Here is a 17920-nt window from a genome sequence, read left to right as displayed (position 1 = left end):
TGTCCCTCAGCATAACAATCTTAGTGTTAAGCAATCTGAATTCTGACTTCACATCTTGTATTGAAGAAAATATTCCTGCTAAAGTAACAGGTTCCTCTGCTTTCTTTTTTTTGTTCAGTTTGTTCCATTTCGGGAAAAGTCTTAGTGCTTCTCAGTTCAATACCAGATCGACTTCTATTGGCCATCATAATTAAATCATAAATCCTTCAGTAGAAGTAATAAATCATCAAACTTAAAAGGAATCTGTCAGTGGGATATAAAGTATTAAAGCATGACTTACTCCATGCGCTGCAAAAATGGCGGATCTCCCAGTTCCTCTGTCTCCGCCGCATCTGCTCCCAGGATGAGGCCTTCCATTCCAGGACATCTCAAATGTCCTCTTTCTTTAAGGATCATGGTTTCCCCTCTGCCGGCATCAATGATGCCCTCACCTGCATCTCCTCCATTTCCCGCACTTCAGCCCTCGAGAAAGGACCGAATTCCTTTGTCCTCACCTATAACCCCACTAGCCTCTGGATCCAGCATACTATCCTCCTCAATTTCTGCCACCTTCAACAGGACCCCAACACTAAGCACATCTTTTCCTCTCTACCCCTCTCCGCTTTTCGCAGAGATCGTTCCCTCTGCGACCGCCTGGTCCACACGTCCCTCCCCACGGATCTCCCACCTGGCACTTATCCCTGCAAGCGTTAAGTGCTACACCTGTCCCTACACCTCCTCTCTTACCACCATTCAGGGCCCCAAACAGTTCTTCCAGGTGAGGCATTCCAGCGGAGTCTGTTGGGGTCATCTATTGCATCCAGTGCTCCCGGTGCGGCCTCCTCTACATCGGCGAGACCTGACGCAGATTGGGGGACCGCTTCATCGAGCAGCTCCGCTCCTTCCGCCACAACCGACAGGATCTCCCAGTTGCCACACACTTCAACTCTGCTTCACATTCCCATTCGGGTATGTCCATCCATGGCCTCCTCTACTGCCCCATGATGAGGTTGGAGGAGCAACACCTCATATACCGTTGGGTAGTCTCCAGCCCCTTGGCATAAAAACTGAATTCTCCAACTTCCGGTAATTCCCTCCCTCTCCCTTCCCGCATCTCACTTTCACTGTGCCTCCTCCTCTATCACCTCTCTCATGATTCTGCCTTCTTCTACTACATAGTGCTTTCCCCTTACATTCCTTCTTCACCTTCCTGCCTGTCCCCTCCCTGCTTCCCCTCCCCCACCCCTTGATCTTTCCTCTTATTGTTTCTTCACCTGGCACCTACCAGTCTTCTCCTTCCCACACTCCCCCCACCTTCTTTATAGGGCCCCTGCCCCCTCCCTCTTCAGTCCTGACGAAGGGTCTCGGCCCGAAATATTGACTGCTTGTTTCCACGGATGCTGCCAGACCTGCTGAGTTCCTTCAGCGTGTTGTACATGTTCATAAGAATGTATGAACTGTAAGGTTTCTCATTGTAAGGTCCAACACTATGGTAGATTTTCAACAGACCAAACCAAAATGAAGACAAAAGAGCATTCAAAGCAAGTCAGGGAAATGATATTAGAGAAGCACAAACCTGGGGAAGGGCACAACACCATCTCAAAAGCAATGAAAACACCATCTCAAGAGCAGTTCATCATGAAAAAATTGGAAAAAAATATGAAAGCACAACGGCGCTGCCTAGGTCAGGCCACCCCTCAAAACTGTCAGCAGAGAAGAATGGCACTTGTAAGAGAGGCTACTGAGACATCAAGTCACTCTGAGTGAACTGCAGAATTCAGAGGATGCAAATGGAGATTAAGTTCATGCTCCACAATCTCTAAGACCTTGCACCAAAAAAGGTATTTTTGGAAGAGTGGCAAGGAAGCAACCCTGGCTAAAAAATGGCATATCCTTGCCTGTCCAGACTTCAGAAAGTGTCACTTAGAAGATACTGTAAAGATATGGAAGAAGGTCTTGTGGTTGGAGGAGACTAAAGTGGAACATTCTGGCCTCAACCCTAAATGGTATTTGTGGTGTAAATCTAATACAGTGCATGGTATACAAAGTATGGTGGAGGCTGCATCATGCTATGGGGGTGCTTTTCAGCAGCAAGGACTGGAAATCTGGTTAGGATTGATGGGAAGCTGAATGCTGCTAAACAGATAAAATTCTGGTCATCTCTGCCAGAAAGCTTAAACTGAGAAGGAAGTTTGTTTTTCAGTAGGACAATGACCCAAAGCTAGAGCAACCATGAAGTGACTTCAAATGAAGAAAATTGTTGTCCTTGAGTGGCCCAGTCAGGGTCGTGATCTTAATATTTCCCGCAAGACCTCAAGATTGCTGTCTGCTGCTGCTCCCCAACTAATCTGGCACAGATTGAGCAAACGCGAGGAAATCTGCAGATGCTGGAAATTCAAACAACACACACAAAATGCTGGTGGAACACAGCAGACCAGGCAGCAACTATAAGGAGAAGCACTGTCGATGTTTCGGGCCGAGACCCTTGGTCAGGACTCGATGCTGCCTGGCCTACTGTGTTCCACCAGCATTTTGTGTGTGGCACAGATAGAGCAATTTTGCAAGGAGGAATAGGCAAATTTTGCTTCATCATATGGTGCAACGATAATAGAGACTTATCGAAAAAGACAACTGGTTGTATTAGAGCTATGAGAGATGTTTCAACAGGAAAAAGGGGGATGCATACTTCTGAACTGCTGACATGGCGGATTTTGAATTTTTAGCTTTTCATGCTTTACAATTTTCCCTCTCTTTACTGTACTGTTGAAAAAGGAGTATGTGATTCACAAACCAAAATTCTCAGCTAAATTGATTAAAATCCATGGTTGTAATACTCATTTATGTGAACAAATAGTTGGTGGCTGAATACTTTTACACTTTTTGATTAGTTCGGGCATCAAAAGTTACAGGCAGGAGAACAGTTACAGGCAGCACTCAAAGTTCAAAGGAAGTTTATTATCAAAGTACATATATGTCACCATTTACAACCCTGAGATTCATTTTCTTGCAGGCTTTCACAGTAAATACAAGATAGATTATAGAATAATGAAAGACCACACCCAACAGAATGGACAACCAGTGTGCAAAAGACAACAAACTGCGTACACACAAAAAAAAGAAAAGAATTATAAATAAATAGGCAATAAATAATGACAATATGAGATGAAGAATAATTGAAAGCCAGTCCATAGGTTGTGGGAAGTATCCAGTGATTGGGGTGGGTGAGGTTGAGTGAAGTTATTCCCTATGGTTCAAGGGCTTGATAGTTGAGGAGTAATAACTGTCGCTAAATCTGGTGGGTCCTGAAGCTCCTGTATCTTCTTCCTGATAGCTGCAGCAAAAAGAGAGCATGGCCTGGATGGAGGGGTCCTAGATTTTGGATATCACTTTCCTGTGACAGCACTCTGTGTAGATGTGCTCAATAGTTGGCAAGGCTTTACTTTGATGGACTGGCTATATCATACTTCTTTGTAGGCTCTTCTGTTCAAGGACATTGGACATGATGCACCCAGTCAATATATTCTCCATCACACATCTACAGAAGTTTCTTAAAGTTTTAGATGACATGCTGAATTTTCACAAACTTCTAAGAAACTAGAGGTGCTTCTGTACTTCCTTTGTAATGGCATTTCCATGCTGGATCCAGGACAGATCCTCTGAAGTGATAGCACTGAGGAATTTAAAGTTGCTGACCCTCTCCACCTCTGATCCCCCGATGAAGACTGGCTCATCCTTTTCCTGAAGTCAACAATCAGCTCTTTGGTCTTGCTGACATTGAGAGGTTGTTGTGGCACCATTCAACCAGATTTTCATCACCACTTTTGATTTGGCCAATGATAGTGGTGTTGTCAGCAAAGTTAAATATGGCATCGGAGCAGTACTTAGCCTCACAGTCATTAGTACAAAGCGAGTAGAGCAGGGGGCTAAGCACACTATCTCACGGTGCACCTATGTTGATGGAGATTGTGGAGGAGATGTTTTAGCCAATCTGAACTGACTGGGTCTGCAAGTGAGGAAATCGATGATCCTGTTGCACAAGGAGGTAGAGGCCCAAGTCATGAAGCTTATTGTTTAGTTTTGAGGGGAGTATTATGGGAATAAACATGCCACACTCAACTGGTGTAGACTTGATGGGCTGAATGGCTCATTCTGTTTATGTGTGTTATAGTCTGATAGGCTAAATCTACTACCCTCCTCTGCCTTTTGTGGCAAGCTAATTCTGCAATATGCAAAGCTAAATTTCGGCATCTCATGTCTCATGACTTTCTAAATGAGTCTTGTCAAATGTATAACTATAATCTAGTGGTTGCCAACCTTTTTAAGCCCAAGATTCCCTACCTCAGCCTTAGTGAAAGGCAAGATCAATCTATTAAATCATTTAGAGAAAAACAGCTCAGATTGTACTTTCAACTTGAGGCCTTTTATTTGGGCTAATTGTATTTTAATTACATAAAATGCTTTTGTCAAACTTTCAAGTTAATTCAACCAAGAAAACATATCAAACTGGCCATAGCTGTCTTTCTTTAAGTATTTTACAATACTTCATACCTTTAATTCTGGGTTTCATTATTTAATTTTATTTCACCATGAAAAATTAATAAAAAATGACTATTGCACTCAGTGTGATGACTGGGGCTGAATAATTTTTGCTAGTTTGCTGAAATTTGGCTGATAACTACAGACAGCCAGTCTGAGACAGTCTGTGAGGTGTCTGTCAGTAAGACGGCTCCTGTACTTGGATTTAATAAATTTTATCTGTGAAAATGCAGTTTCACACAGAGAAGTTGACCAGAAGTAGGCACTGACTTTTAGTGCACATGTGGTGAGATGACCTCAGGCAGCAAGTCAACAAATCGTTGCAGCACTTTGCCGCGACTCAACCACCGAACATCAGCATGAAGAATTCTGTCTCCGTAAGCAGCATCGAGCTCATTCAGTAACGCCTTGAATAAGCGGTGCTGAAGCACTTTTGCTCGAATCAAGTTTATCAGTTTGACCACCAGTGTCAGTACATGAGAAAAATCCACAACCTTCCCAGCCAAGGCCTGCTAATGAATCACACAGTGATAATTCAGGAAGTCCAGAAAATCAGGGTCATTATCGTACAGTGTTATAAATCCAACATGCACACCGCACATTGCTGGGGCCCCATCAGTAGTAATTGCCATCAGTTTATGAATGGGGATGTCATTTTCATGGACATATTTTTTAAACTCATTGTAAATATCCTCACTTCTCATTCTCTCCTTCAAGTGCAAAGAGTGAGGAAGCCCTCCTTTGTTGTAAAATACTGGAAAGCCATTCTGACAAATACAACAAGCTGAGCTGTTTGCATTACATCCAGAGATTCACTGAACTGTAGTGAAAAATATTCACAGATTGACAAGTCCTTTAACAGTTGTCGATTCACGTTCTCCGACAGTGACTCCACCCTCCTTGTCACTGTTGCAGGACCAAGTGATATATTACGTATTGTGGTTTTGATGTCATTTTTGTTTTTAAAGTCATTAAAACAGTCTCTGCGGTAATAGCCATTGCTTTCTTGAATAAATCGCCAGCTGTAAAAGGCTTCTTGTGTTTAGCCAAAAGGTGACTTGCACAAAAAGATGTTTCAATAGCAGCCTTATTTTGAGCAGCATGTTTTGTGAAAAATTATTGCTGGGCCTTCAACCCCGATTTCAGCTCCTCAACCTTCCTGGCACAGACTGCACTCTCTGGGGAGGTAGGTGTCTTTAAATTTCTGGTGGTTGGTGTTGTGGTGCCGCTCCAGATTCCCTCTTTTAGTCAGTGCTTGTGTTTAGTGGCACAACATGAATACATGCTTGTCTTTCACCAAGGTAAATAGAAATTCCTCTTCCCATTCTGGATGGAATTTGTATATTTTTGCTTTCTTTCGTGGAGCCTCCGCCATGCTAACTAGCTACCTTGCAGGATATCACCAGTGAGTGCCGTATATTGATGTTTGTGACTGTCTGTACTCTTATCTAATCTAATTAGTCCCTTTGATGCAGCCCAAGCTACGCTGAAAAAAACACAACAGCTAAATCAAAAGAGGGAGAGAGGCACTAACTTTTCTATAAAAAATAAAATTAATGCTAATTACTAGCACACTATTCCAAATGCTAAACATGAATTCACGCTACCAAAGGCAAAAAATTCGAAAGAAAGAAAGAGCAGTACAACTGATCAAACTTTTGCGTAACTGACACAATATAAATAGCGGCATAATAGAGTCAAAACCGATTAAAGTTGATCAAATTTTAGTTAAGTCATGAATGCATAGGTGAGTCATTTTTACCCACACGTGTTGTTTTCTTTCACCATTTAACAGTTTGCCCATTTGTTTGTTTATGTTTAAGATAAACGAAGCTCTCCCACGCTCCATGGAAATTTGACAGACAGCAGCAATAGTCACATGATGTCAGCACATGTGACGCACGACACTGGGCAGTGGAAAAAGAGAAACACAATAACCAGGGAAAGCAACTAAGTGTGGGTTAAAAACGACTCACATATGCGCTCTAGGGGTAAAATTGGCATTTGCATCAAAAGGTTTATCAGGTATAATATATTTGTGTATTTCTTTTTCTTTTTTTTTCAGGATCTATTGGGAAAGTCTCAAAGATTGACCGGTCGATTGTGATCGATTGGTTGGCAACCACTACTATAATCCATATAGACCACCTCTACTGTTCCACTTTCATCACTTCAATGAATCTGCTCTAAATGACACCAATATACAGACACTCATGTTTTTCTACAGACCTACATGAAGGCAAACAGACAGCCCAGTTGTGATCTCCCAGAACGGCTAGTAGTCTGCACAAATTCAGAAAACAAGGGAAAATGTTCAATTTGAAGGATTAAAAGGATCAGAATGTCCATTAACTGACACAGCATAGATAGCTTACAAATCAATCAACTGGACACTGTCAATGATAATTTCAAGAATGTGTAAATACCTACCTCTGCTGTTACAGAAGCAACAGCGAGAGTTGCCAAATCTTGAAACTTTTTTAGACAGGTGGAACTTGGATGACAGCTGCCTTTCATTATTCTCCCTGAAATCGAGTGTGCAAGTGGACAAGAAGCTGCTGCAACAAAAATCATACATGCCAATCGCAATCCTCTCCAGAGACATCTTAAAGTTCAGAGTAAATTTATTATCAATGTACGTATGGGTTATTTAATACTACCCTGAGATTTATTTTTGTGCAGACATTTACAAGAAAAAGGAAATAGAATAGAAATTTATCAAAACTGTGTATAAACAAAGATGGACAAGCAACCAAAGTGAAGACAATCTGTCTAAAAAATAAATATAATACTGAAAATACTTTATCACATCTCCTCATAAGTAGCATCAGAGCAGGAGAGAGATATATGACTATGGTGGCTAGTTTCCTAAAGCAATGTTTTTACAGCTAATTTTAAAACAAGACAAAAAGGACTAAAAACAGAAAATGTTAGAAACACACGTCAAGTCAGTAGTGTCTATGGAGAGAGAAACGGTTAACATTTCAAGTCAAAAGCTTGCTTAGAACTGGAACTTAAGAAAACAGGTTTGTTTTACATTATATAGAGGATGGAGAATAATGGAGTAAGACAAAGTGAAGATTGGTGGTAAGAGGGTTGCTACCGCGATTTACTGTTTATGAAGCCATTTGCTTGGGGGCAGTTAGGTAGGGAGAAAACATGGGCACATCAGTAAATATGGAATGAATGTCAAAGCTGTTTCAGAGAAGTGAAATCAAATGCATAATGTTGGAAATACCCCTCACAACTGCCCTCATTACTTTTATCAGGCAGCTTTTATAAAGATCAACTGTGGCAGCCTTGGCCCTGCCATATCAGGGATATTCCCATTGTTCTTCTATCACCTATTCTCCCCATTTACTCACTTCACAATTCTGATGAAAGTTCTTGGGACTAAAACTAACTCCACTTCTCTCTCCAAAGATCCTGCCCGACCTACATCTTCGTTTATTTCAGATTTCCAGCATCTACAGTTTATTTTTGTTTCTCAGGCCCAACAGAGTATATGGCAGGTAATAATTTTATGCTCAAATCTGCAGAGACATATAAAAGCTCTTTCTGGAATTTGGCCAACATTCAGGATGCTTTGATGTTTTCATCCTTGAATAGGTATTCATTTATAGTAAGCAGAGGAGAGAAGGGTCTTCAATGATAGGAAGGAAGGAGTGGCTGAAGGGTGCAGAGAGAGGTGTTCACTTTCCAAGGTGAAGGAACGGCTACAGAGAAGAATAACTGCATAGTATCATTGCACAGGACAGGCTCTTAAACCCACAATATTGTGCCAAACTTTTAACCTATTCCACGATCAATCTGGCTGGTGATGTAGTGGCATCAGCACTGGGCTTCAAACTCAGCTGGGTCCCAACCTGGGCAGCAGCAAAACAAAGACTTGGCAATCTACTTCTGTATTTTACCATGAAAACCCTATGGTCCATGAGGTCACAAAGAGTCGGACTCGACTTAACAACTGAACAACAAGATCAATCTAACCCCTCCTAAGTAGTCTCAATTTTGTGGTAATTTAAGTAGTCTCAATTTAGTCTCAATGTGGCTGTCTAAGTTTCTTAAATGCCCCTAATGTATCTGTCTCTATCACCACCCTGGCGTGGGGTTACATGCACCCACTTCCCTCCAGTCACCTTAAAATTTTGTCCCTTATATTTGCCATTTTTGTCTTAGGAAAGCAGCTTGGCTGTCCACTCCATCTATGCATCTTATCATCTTGTACTCCTCCATCAAGTCATCTCTTAACCTCTTTCACTCCAAGCTCACTCAAACTATCCTCCTAAGACATGCTCTCTAATCCAGGCAACATCCTGGTAAATCTCCTCTACATCCTTCCTATAATGATGCCTTCAGTACAGCAGAATGTCCATCTTCATGGGTATTTTCACTGAAAACTTTACATCAATTATATTAATAATTCCACAATGCATGGTCCCAAGCCTGGCTGCAAAAGGAGGAGGTGGGTTGGTCATGGGGCTAGCAACCCCATTCTGGAAAAACCTAGTGCTACAGAAATACCAACAGAAGCTCCAAAGACCTTGTCCCTGGAAGAGGAAGATGACCAAGATGGCCAAGATGGCCCAGCAGTGGTGATAGGCTTAAGTAAATAAGTAATGATAGTAATTATCTTAGTCAGACAAGGTTTCTAAGAAAGAAAACAGAAACACTGGAGTGATTCAGCCAGTCAGACAGCAAATGTGAAAAGAGAAATCTGTCAAGGTCCCTGCCTCAGAACTGAAGGAAGAGTGGGTGGGGGTGTCTTTGTTTCGAAAACAGGGCTAGGGTGAGGGAAAAGCTGTGAGACAAAAGACTATAAAATTACAGACTATATGACTAAACAAAAGACTATAAAAGATTGGTTGAAATAGATAAATTGGTAGGGAGACACAAGAGACTGTAAATGGTGGAATGTGGAATGAAAAACAGACTGCTGGAGAATCTCAGCAGTATCTGTGGAGGCAGAGTTTTGACTCCTGATGCAGGATGTCAACCCAAAATACTGATCATTCTTTAGCTTTCAAAGATGTTGACCCTTTGAATTCCTTGCACAGCTTTTTTTTGCTTTCAGTGATAAAGAGCTTGAACCATGATTGTTAGTGAGCTATCATAGAAAAAAAAGTGTGAGAAAGAGAATGATAACAGGAAATGATGAGGGAGCTGTTTAACCAGAGTTGTAAAATCCAATGTTCATTCCAGAAGTGCCTGGAGGCTCTCTGGACTACATAAGCTATTCTTTCAACTAAAAGACCAGCATTTTAAGCTGGCCAGTTTGCAATATTGATAGATAGATACTTTATTGATCCCAAAGGAAATTACAGTGTCACAGTAGCATTACAAGTGCACGGAAATAAATATAGAAGCAGAAAGAATAAAAATAAACTACCACAAAGTCTAACAGGAGGGGTCAACACTTCCCTGGTTATAGGTTGACTCATTATAGAGCCTAATGGCCAAGGGTAAGAATGACCTCATATAGTGCTTTTTGGAGCAGTTTATTACTAAAAGTGCTCCTCTGTTCAGCCAAGGTGGCATTGTCCAGAATTGCCAGGATTTTCTGTTGGGTCCTTTGTTCTGCCACAGTCTCCAGTGTGTCCATTTTGACTCCTATATCAGAGCCAGCCTTTCTAATCAGTTCATTGAGCCTGCTGGCATCTCCTGTCCAGCACACATAGAAGATTGTACTGGTGACAACACACTGATAGAACCTGTGAAGCAGAGGCCTGCATACTCCAAAGACCTCAGTCCTCTCAGGAAGTAGAGGTGACTCTGGCCCTTCTTGTACACAGCCTCTGTGTTGATGCTCCTCTCGTCTGTCATCCAAGTGCACCCCCAGATACTTGTAGGTCCTCACTGCACCCATGTCCTCACCACCAAGCTTAAGTCTTCCTAAAGTCCATCTTCATCTCCTTTGTTTTATTGATGTTGAGCTGCAGATGATTCAGTTTGCACCATATGCCCATGCCGAGGTAAACATTCTGGTGGTCAGATGGAGTGTTTGTGTAATTCTAGTCAATGTTGGATCTCTTCAAACCAGCAGGCTGGTGAGCAGAGACTTCATTTTATGGAACTGTATCACTGGTCTTTCAGCTGTCTTGAAATGAGACATGTAAATACTGAAAACTAAAGATCTGTTCGAAATGTACAAGTTTTTGAATTAAAAGTTTGAGTTCAAAAAACAGTGAGTCTCCTCTTTTTTTGAGGTAAGTCAGAACTACATCCCACTGTAGTAAACCATGTCTGTTCATCATTATTCACACAATAAAACCACTTTTTTCTCAAAGCCTGTATGTTGCATTGAATCAACAAAGCATGTTTTCTTGAGAACAACATTCAGAAAGGGAAGGGGTGTGGAAAGAAAAAATAGCAACAATTTATGCATTCCAGTTACCTGTGTAAATAGACTTTTGAACACTGTGTTTTCTGGAGCAACAAACCTGCCTGAGCAAACTAATTCAACATCTCATCAGAGGACAGATCAGCCTCTCTTGGGCTTGGAAAATATACACTGCTCTCTCTATTGCAGGTAGACGCTTCTTCAGGTAGTGAGACCATACATGTTGTATAACATTCCAGATGTGGTCTCACTAGCTTATCTCCAGTCTTATTTGAGCATTGATATCGCTGATATAAACTGGGAAGGCTTTGAAAAGTAGAGGGAGGCAAGGAGAGGCTGTAGAGAGATTTGAACACGTAGATGGGGATGTTAAGAGCTGCTGAAGCAGGACACAGTTTGAGAATGCTAGTGAACAGAAATTAGTGGGAGTTTTGACATGGACAGCAGAATCTGGATAAACTGAGGTTTAGCAATGTTCATTGTTACTCACCATCAAAATCTTGACTGACTTCAGTGATTTTACTCTGTGAATTGCAACAAGCTGTTTGTCCTCTGCTGCTCATTACAGGATCAGTGCTGCTCTTACTCTGCAGTTATTAAACAAACTTTATTTTAAAAAAAGATTGCTTTCAGAAATAATTTATACAAGATATCTGGAAATTGGAAACACAGAACACTGCAGCACAGTACAGGTCAATCAGCTCACTATGAACCCTTCCCTCCCACATAGCCCTCTATTTTTCTTTCATCCATGTGCCTATCTAAGAGTTTCTTAAATGTCCCGAATGTATCTGCCTCTACCATCACCACAGGCAATGAATTCTATGCACTTACCACTCTCTGTGTAAAAAATAAACCTATCTCTGACACCAAACTTATTACTTTCCTCCAACAACCTCTGGTATTAGCCATTGACACCTTAGGAAAAAGTGCTGGCTGTCCACTCTATCATTTTATACATCTATCAAGTCACTTCTCATCTTCTTTCACTCCAAAAAAAAAGCATGCTAAACCTTTCCTTACAATGCATGTTCACAAGTCCAGGTAGGCTTTATACCTGGAAAGTGGCCAATGAAGGAGTGGAGACTTGAGGCTTTGACTCGAGAGGCTTCGATGAGAAGAGGCGGAGGACGTGTTTGATTCCAGTTAGTCTTTGCAATGCCTCCTGTGACGGTGATGTGCCTCTCCTGTGAGATGTGGCAGTCTTGGGGGAACTCCCCTCTCCCGCAGAGTCACTTCTGCCAGAAGTGCTTACGGCTGGGCGATCTGGAAGACCACGTGAGGAATCTGGGGCAGCAGCTGGATGAACTTCGACTCATAAGGGAGAATGAGGCAGTCATAGATGAGAGCTACAGGCAGGTAGTCACACCTAGGCTGCCGGAAGTAGGTTGTTGGGTGACAGTCCGAGGGGGGAAAGCGAAGGAGAGTAGACAGGTAGTGCAGACCACCCCTGTAGCCATTCCCCTGAATAATAGGTTTACTGTCCTGGATGCTGTTGGCGAGGATGACCGACCAGGTGTGAGCCATAGTGGCAGGGCTTCTGGCACTGAGTCTGACCCTGTGGTGCAGAATGATTGGATGGAGAAGAGGAGAGCTGTCGTCATTGGAGACTCTATAGTCAGGGGAGCAGACAGGAGATTTTGTGGACATGAGAAGGACACCCGTATGGTTTGTTGCCTCCCGGGTGCCAGGGTCCAGGATGTCTCTGACCGGGTGCATGACATACTGTTACGAGAAGGAAAGCAACCAGAAGTCGTGGTACATGTTGGGACCAACGACATAGGCAGGAAGAGGGATGAGGTCCTGAAGTGTGAGTTTCAGGAACTAGGCAGAAGGCTGAAGATCAGGACCTCAAGGGTGGTGTTCTCAGGATTGCTGCCAGTGCTACGTGATAGTGATGGTAAGAATTGGAGGAGATGGCAGTTGAATGCGTGGCTGAGGAGTTGGTGCAGGAGGCAGGGTTTTAGATTTTTGGATCATTGGGATCTCTTCTGGGGAAGGTGAGACCTGTACAGATTGGATGGGTTGCACCTTAACTTGAGGGGGAGCAATATCCTTGCAGGTAGGTTTGCTAGTATGGTTCAGGAGGGTTTAAACTAATTTGCAAGAGGGATGGGACCCAGAGCGATAGAGCAGTGAAAGGAGTGCATGGAGTAAAGCCAGATTTAACATATAGAGAGGCTTTGATGAAAAAGAAGCAGAATAAAGGGTGTAAAGGTAGTAAGGTAGAAGGGCTAAAGTGTGTGTACTTCAATGCAAGAAGCATCAGGAACAAAGGTGATGAACTGAGAGCTTGGATACATACATGGAATTATGATGTAGTCGCCACTACTGAGACTTGGCTGGCACCAGGGCAGGAATGGATTCTCAATATTCCTGGATTTCAGTGTTTTAAAAGGGATGGGGGGGGGGGGGGGGAAGGGGAGGAGGGGTGGCATTACTAGTCAGGGATACTATTACAGCTGCAGAAAGGGTGGATAATGTAGCAGGATCCTCTTTTGAGTCAGTATGGGTAGAAGTCAGGAACAGGAAGGGAGCAGTTACTCTACTGGGGGTATTCTATAGGCCCCCTGGTAGCAGCAGAGATACCAAGGAGCAGATTGGGAAGCAGATTTTGGAAAAGTGCAAAAATAACAGAGTTGTTATCATGGGTGACTTTAACTTCCCTACTATTGATTGGCACTTGTTTAGTTCCAATGGTGTAGACGGGGCAGAGTTTGTTATGTTTGTCCAGGATGGATTCCCATCACAGTATGTTGACAGGCCGACTAGGGGGAATGCCATACTAGATCTAGTATTAGGTAATGAACCGGGTCAGGTCACAGATCTGTCAGTGGGTGAGCATCTGGGGGACAGTGATCACTGCTCCCTGGCCTTTAGCATCATCATGGAAAAGGATAGAATCAGAGAGGACAGGAATATTTTTAATTTGGGAAGGGCACATTATGAGGCTATAAGGCTAGAACTTGCGGGTATGAATTGGGATGATATTTTCGCAGGGAAATGTACTATGGACATGTGGTCGATGCTTAAGGGTCTCTTGCAGGATGTTCGGGATAAATTTGTCCCGGTGAGGAAGATAAAGAATGGTAGGGTGAAGGAACCATGGGTGACAAGTGAAGTGGAAAATCTAGTCAGGTGGAAGAAGGCAGCATACATGAGGTTTAGGAAGCAATGATCAGATGGATCTATTGAGGAATACAGGGCAGCAAGAAAGGAGCTTAAGAAGGGGCTGAGAAGAGCAAGAAGGGGGCATGAGAAGGCCTTAGTGAGTAGGGTAAAGGAAAACCCCAAGGCATTCTTCAATTATGTGAAGAACAAAGGGAAGACAGGAGTGAAGGTAGGACCTATTAGAGATAAAGGTGGGAAGATGTGCCTGGAGGCTGAGGAAGTGAGCGAGGTCCTTAATGAATACTTCTCTTCAGTATTCACCAATGAGAGGGAACTTGATGACAGTGAGGACAATATGAGTGAGGTTGATGTTCTGGAGCATGTTGATATTAAGGAAGAGGAGGTGTTGGAGTTGTTAAAATACATTAGGACAGATAAGTCCCCAGGGCCTGACGGAATATTCCCCAGGCTGCACCATGAGGCGAGGGAAGAGATTGCTGAGCCTCTGACTAGGATATTTATGTCCACGTTGTCCACAGTAATGGTACCAGAGGATTGGAGGGAGGCGAATGTTGTTCCCTTCTTCAAAAAAGGTAGTAGAGATAGTCCGGGTAATTATAGACCAGTGAGCCTTACGTCTGTGGTGGGAAAGCTGTTGCAAAAGATTCTTAGAGATAGGATCTATGGGCATTTAGAGAATCATGGTCTGATCGGGGACAGTCAGCATGGCTTTGTGAAGGGCAGATCGTGCCTAATAAGCCTGATAGAGCTCTTTGAGGAGGTGACCAAGCATATAGATGAGGGTAGTGCAGTGGATGTGATCTACATGGATTTTAGTAAGGCATTTGACAAGGTTCCACATTGTAGGCTTATTCAGAAAGTCAGAAGGCATGGGATCCAGGGAAGTTTGGCCAGGTGGATTCAAAATTGGCTTGCCTGCAGAAAGCAGAGGGTCATGGTGGAGGGAGTACATTTAGATTGGAGGGTTGTGACTAGTGGTGTCCCACAAGGATCTGTTCTGGGACCTCTACTTTTTGTGATTTTTATTAACGACCTGGATGTGGGGGTAGAAGGGTGGGTTGGCAAGTTTGCAGACGACACAAAGGTTGGTGGTGTTGTAGATAGTGTAGAGGATTGTCAAAGATTGCAGAGAGATATTGATAGGATGCAGAAGTGGGCTGAGCAGTGGCAGATGGAGTTCAACCCAGAGAAGTGTGAGGTGGTACACTTTGGAAGGACAAACTCCAAGGGAGAGTACAAAGTAAATGGCAGGATTCTTGGTAGTGAGGAGGAGCAGAGGGATCTGGGGGTACATGTCCACAGATCCCTGAAAGTTGCCTCACAGGTAGATAGGGTAGTTAAGAAAGCTTATGGGGTGTTAGCTTTCATAAGTCGAGGGATAGAGTTTAAGAGATGGGATGTAATGATGCAGCTCTATAAAACTCTAGTTTAGCTACACCTGGAGTACTGTATCCAGTTCTGGTCGCCTCAGTATAGGAAGGATGTGGAAGCATTGGAAAGGGTACAGAGGAGATTTACCAGGATGCTGCCTGGTTTAGAGAGTATGGATTATGATCAGAGATTAAGGGAGCTAGGACTTTACTCTTTGGAGAGAAGGAGGATGAGAGGAGACATGATAGAGGTGTACAAGATATTAAGAGGAATAGACAGAGTGGACAGCCAGCACCTCTCCCCCAGGGCACCACTGCTCAGTACAATAGGACATGGCTTTAAGTTAAGGGGAGGGAAGTTCAAGGGGGATATTAAAGGAAGGTTTTTCACTCAGAGTGGTTGGTGCGTGGAATGCACTGCCTGAGTCAGTGGTGGAGGCAGACACACTAGTGAAGTTTAAGAGATTACTCGACAGGTATATGCAAGAATTTAAGATGCGGGGTTATATGTGAGGCAGGGTTTGAGGGTCAGCACAACATTGTGGGCTGAAGGGCCTGTAATGTGCTGTATTATTCTATGTTCTATATAGAGCTATAACATTAGCATGTGGCTCTTGAACTCAAGTCTCCCAACAAATGAAGATCAACACAGCACATGCCTTTCAGATTACACCATGACTTTGATGGATTTATAGATGTGGATCCCAAGATCCCTTTGTTCCTCCACACTGCTAAAAGTCCTACCAATAACCTTGGACCCTGAAAAGTGTGAAGTGATTCAATTGGAAGGACAGGTTTGAAGGCAGAATACAGGGTTAGTGACAGGATTCTTATCAGACTGGAGGAATAGAGGGATCTTGGGATCCATATCCATGGGTCCCTCAAAGTTGCTGTGCAAGTTGATAGGATTGTTACACAAGGTGAACGGCGTGTTGGCATTCATTAGTCAAGGGACTGAATTCAAGAGCTGTGAGGTAATGTTACAGCTCAAAAATACCTGATTAGATCACATTTAAAATGATGTCAAATCACTAACAAGAGAAAATCTGCAAATGTTGGAAACCCAGGCAACATACACAAAATGCTGGAGGAACTCAGCAGGCCAGGCAGCATTTATGAAAAAGAGTAAACAATTGACTTTTCAGGCCGAGACCCTTCATCAGGACTGGAGGAAAAAAAAGATGAGGACACTGAATAAGAAGGTGGGGATAGGGGAAGAAGAAAGATAAGATGATAGCTGAACCTAGGAGGGTTGGGGAAGGAGTGATGTAGAGAGCTGGGAAGTCAATTGGTGAAGAGATAATGGGCTGAAGAACTTCCTCCCTCACTACCACTCAGGGCCCTAAACAGCCCTTCCAGGTGAGGTGACACTTCACCCGTGAGTCTATAGGGGTCATCTACTATATCTGGTGCTCCCAGTGTGGCCTCCTGTAAATCAAGTCAAGTCAAGTCACTTTTTATTGTCATTTTGACCATAACTGCCGGTACAGTACATGGTAAAAATGAGACATTTTTCAGGACTATGGTGCTACATGAAACAGTACAAAAACTACACTGAACTACGTAAAAACAACACAGAAAATACTACACTAGACTACAGACCTACCCAGGACTGCATAAAGTGCACCAAATAGTGCAGGCATTACAATAAATAATAAACAAGACAATAGGCACAGTAGAGGGCAGTAAGTTGGTGTCAGTCTAGACTCTGGGTATTGAGGAGTCTGACAGCTTGGGGGAAGAAAATGTTACATAGTCTGGTCGTGAGAGCCTGAATGCTCCGGTGCCTTTTCCCAGATGGCAGGAGGGAGAAGAGATTGTATGAGGGGTGCGTGGGGTCCTTCATAATGCTCTTTGCTTTGCAGATGCAGCGTGTAAGTGTTATTGTCCATAATGGCGGGAAGAGAGACCCCGATGATCTTCTCAGCTGACCTCACTATCCGCTGAAGGGTCTTGCAATCCGAGATGGTGCAATTTCTGAACCAGACAGTGATGCAGCTGCTCAGGATGCTCTCAATAAAACCCCTGTAGGATGTGATGAGGATGGGGGTGGGAGTTGGACTTTCCTCAGCCTTTGCAGAAAATAAAGACGCTGCTGGGCTTTCTTTGCTATGAAGCTGGTGTTGAGGGACCAGGTGAAATTTTCTGCCAGGTGAACACCAAGAAACTTGGTGCTCGTAACGATTTCTACCAAGGAGCCATCGACATTCAGTGGGGAGTGGTTGCTCTGTGCCCTCCTGAAGTTAACAGCCATCTCTTTTGTTTTGTTCACATTCAGAGACAGGTTGTTGGCTCTGCACCAATCCAATACCTGCTGCACCTCCTCTCTGTATGCTGACTCGTTCTTGCTGATGAGACCCACTACGGTGAACTTGATGATGTGGTTCGAGCTGTGTGTTGCAGCACAGTCATGGAGTGAACAGCAGTGGACTGAGCACACAGCCCTGGGGGGCCCCATGCTTAGTGTAATGGTTTTAGAGATGCTGTTCCCAATCCAGACTGACTGAGGTCTCCCAGTCAGGAAGTCTAGGATCCAGTTGCAGAGGGAGGTGTTCAGAACCAG

General features: G+C 43.3%; 1 protein-coding gene across 5 annotated transcripts in view; it reads right to left on the bottom strand.

Moving 5' to 3' along the window:
- LOC132382029 (uncharacterized) overlaps positions 1-17920 on the bottom strand; it is a 74619-nt gene that overhangs the window by 16690 nt on the left and 40009 nt on the right. The window contains exons 5-6 of one of the 5 annotated variants that reach the window (XM_059951847.1): positions 11346-11442; positions 6946-7073 (exon numbers count right to left, since the gene is read on the bottom strand). The exons of 1 other annotated variant lie outside the window; for it this stretch is intronic. In XM_059951847.1, coding sequence (XP_059807830.1) covers positions 6946-7073; positions 11346-11442 — 225 coding nt within the window. The remainder of the gene's footprint in view (positions 1-6945; positions 7074-11345; positions 11443-17920) is intronic. 3 more of the 5 variants (XM_059951852.1, XR_009508188.1, XR_009508189.1) reach the window with 3 other exon arrangements.

Source organism: Hypanus sabinus, chromosome 2, assembly GCF_030144855.1.
Source record: "Hypanus sabinus isolate sHypSab1 chromosome 2, sHypSab1.hap1, whole genome shotgun sequence".
Lineage (NCBI taxonomy): Eukaryota > Metazoa > Chordata > Chondrichthyes > Myliobatiformes > Dasyatidae > Hypanus > Hypanus sabinus.
This window is presented reverse-complemented; position numbering and strand designations above follow the sequence as displayed.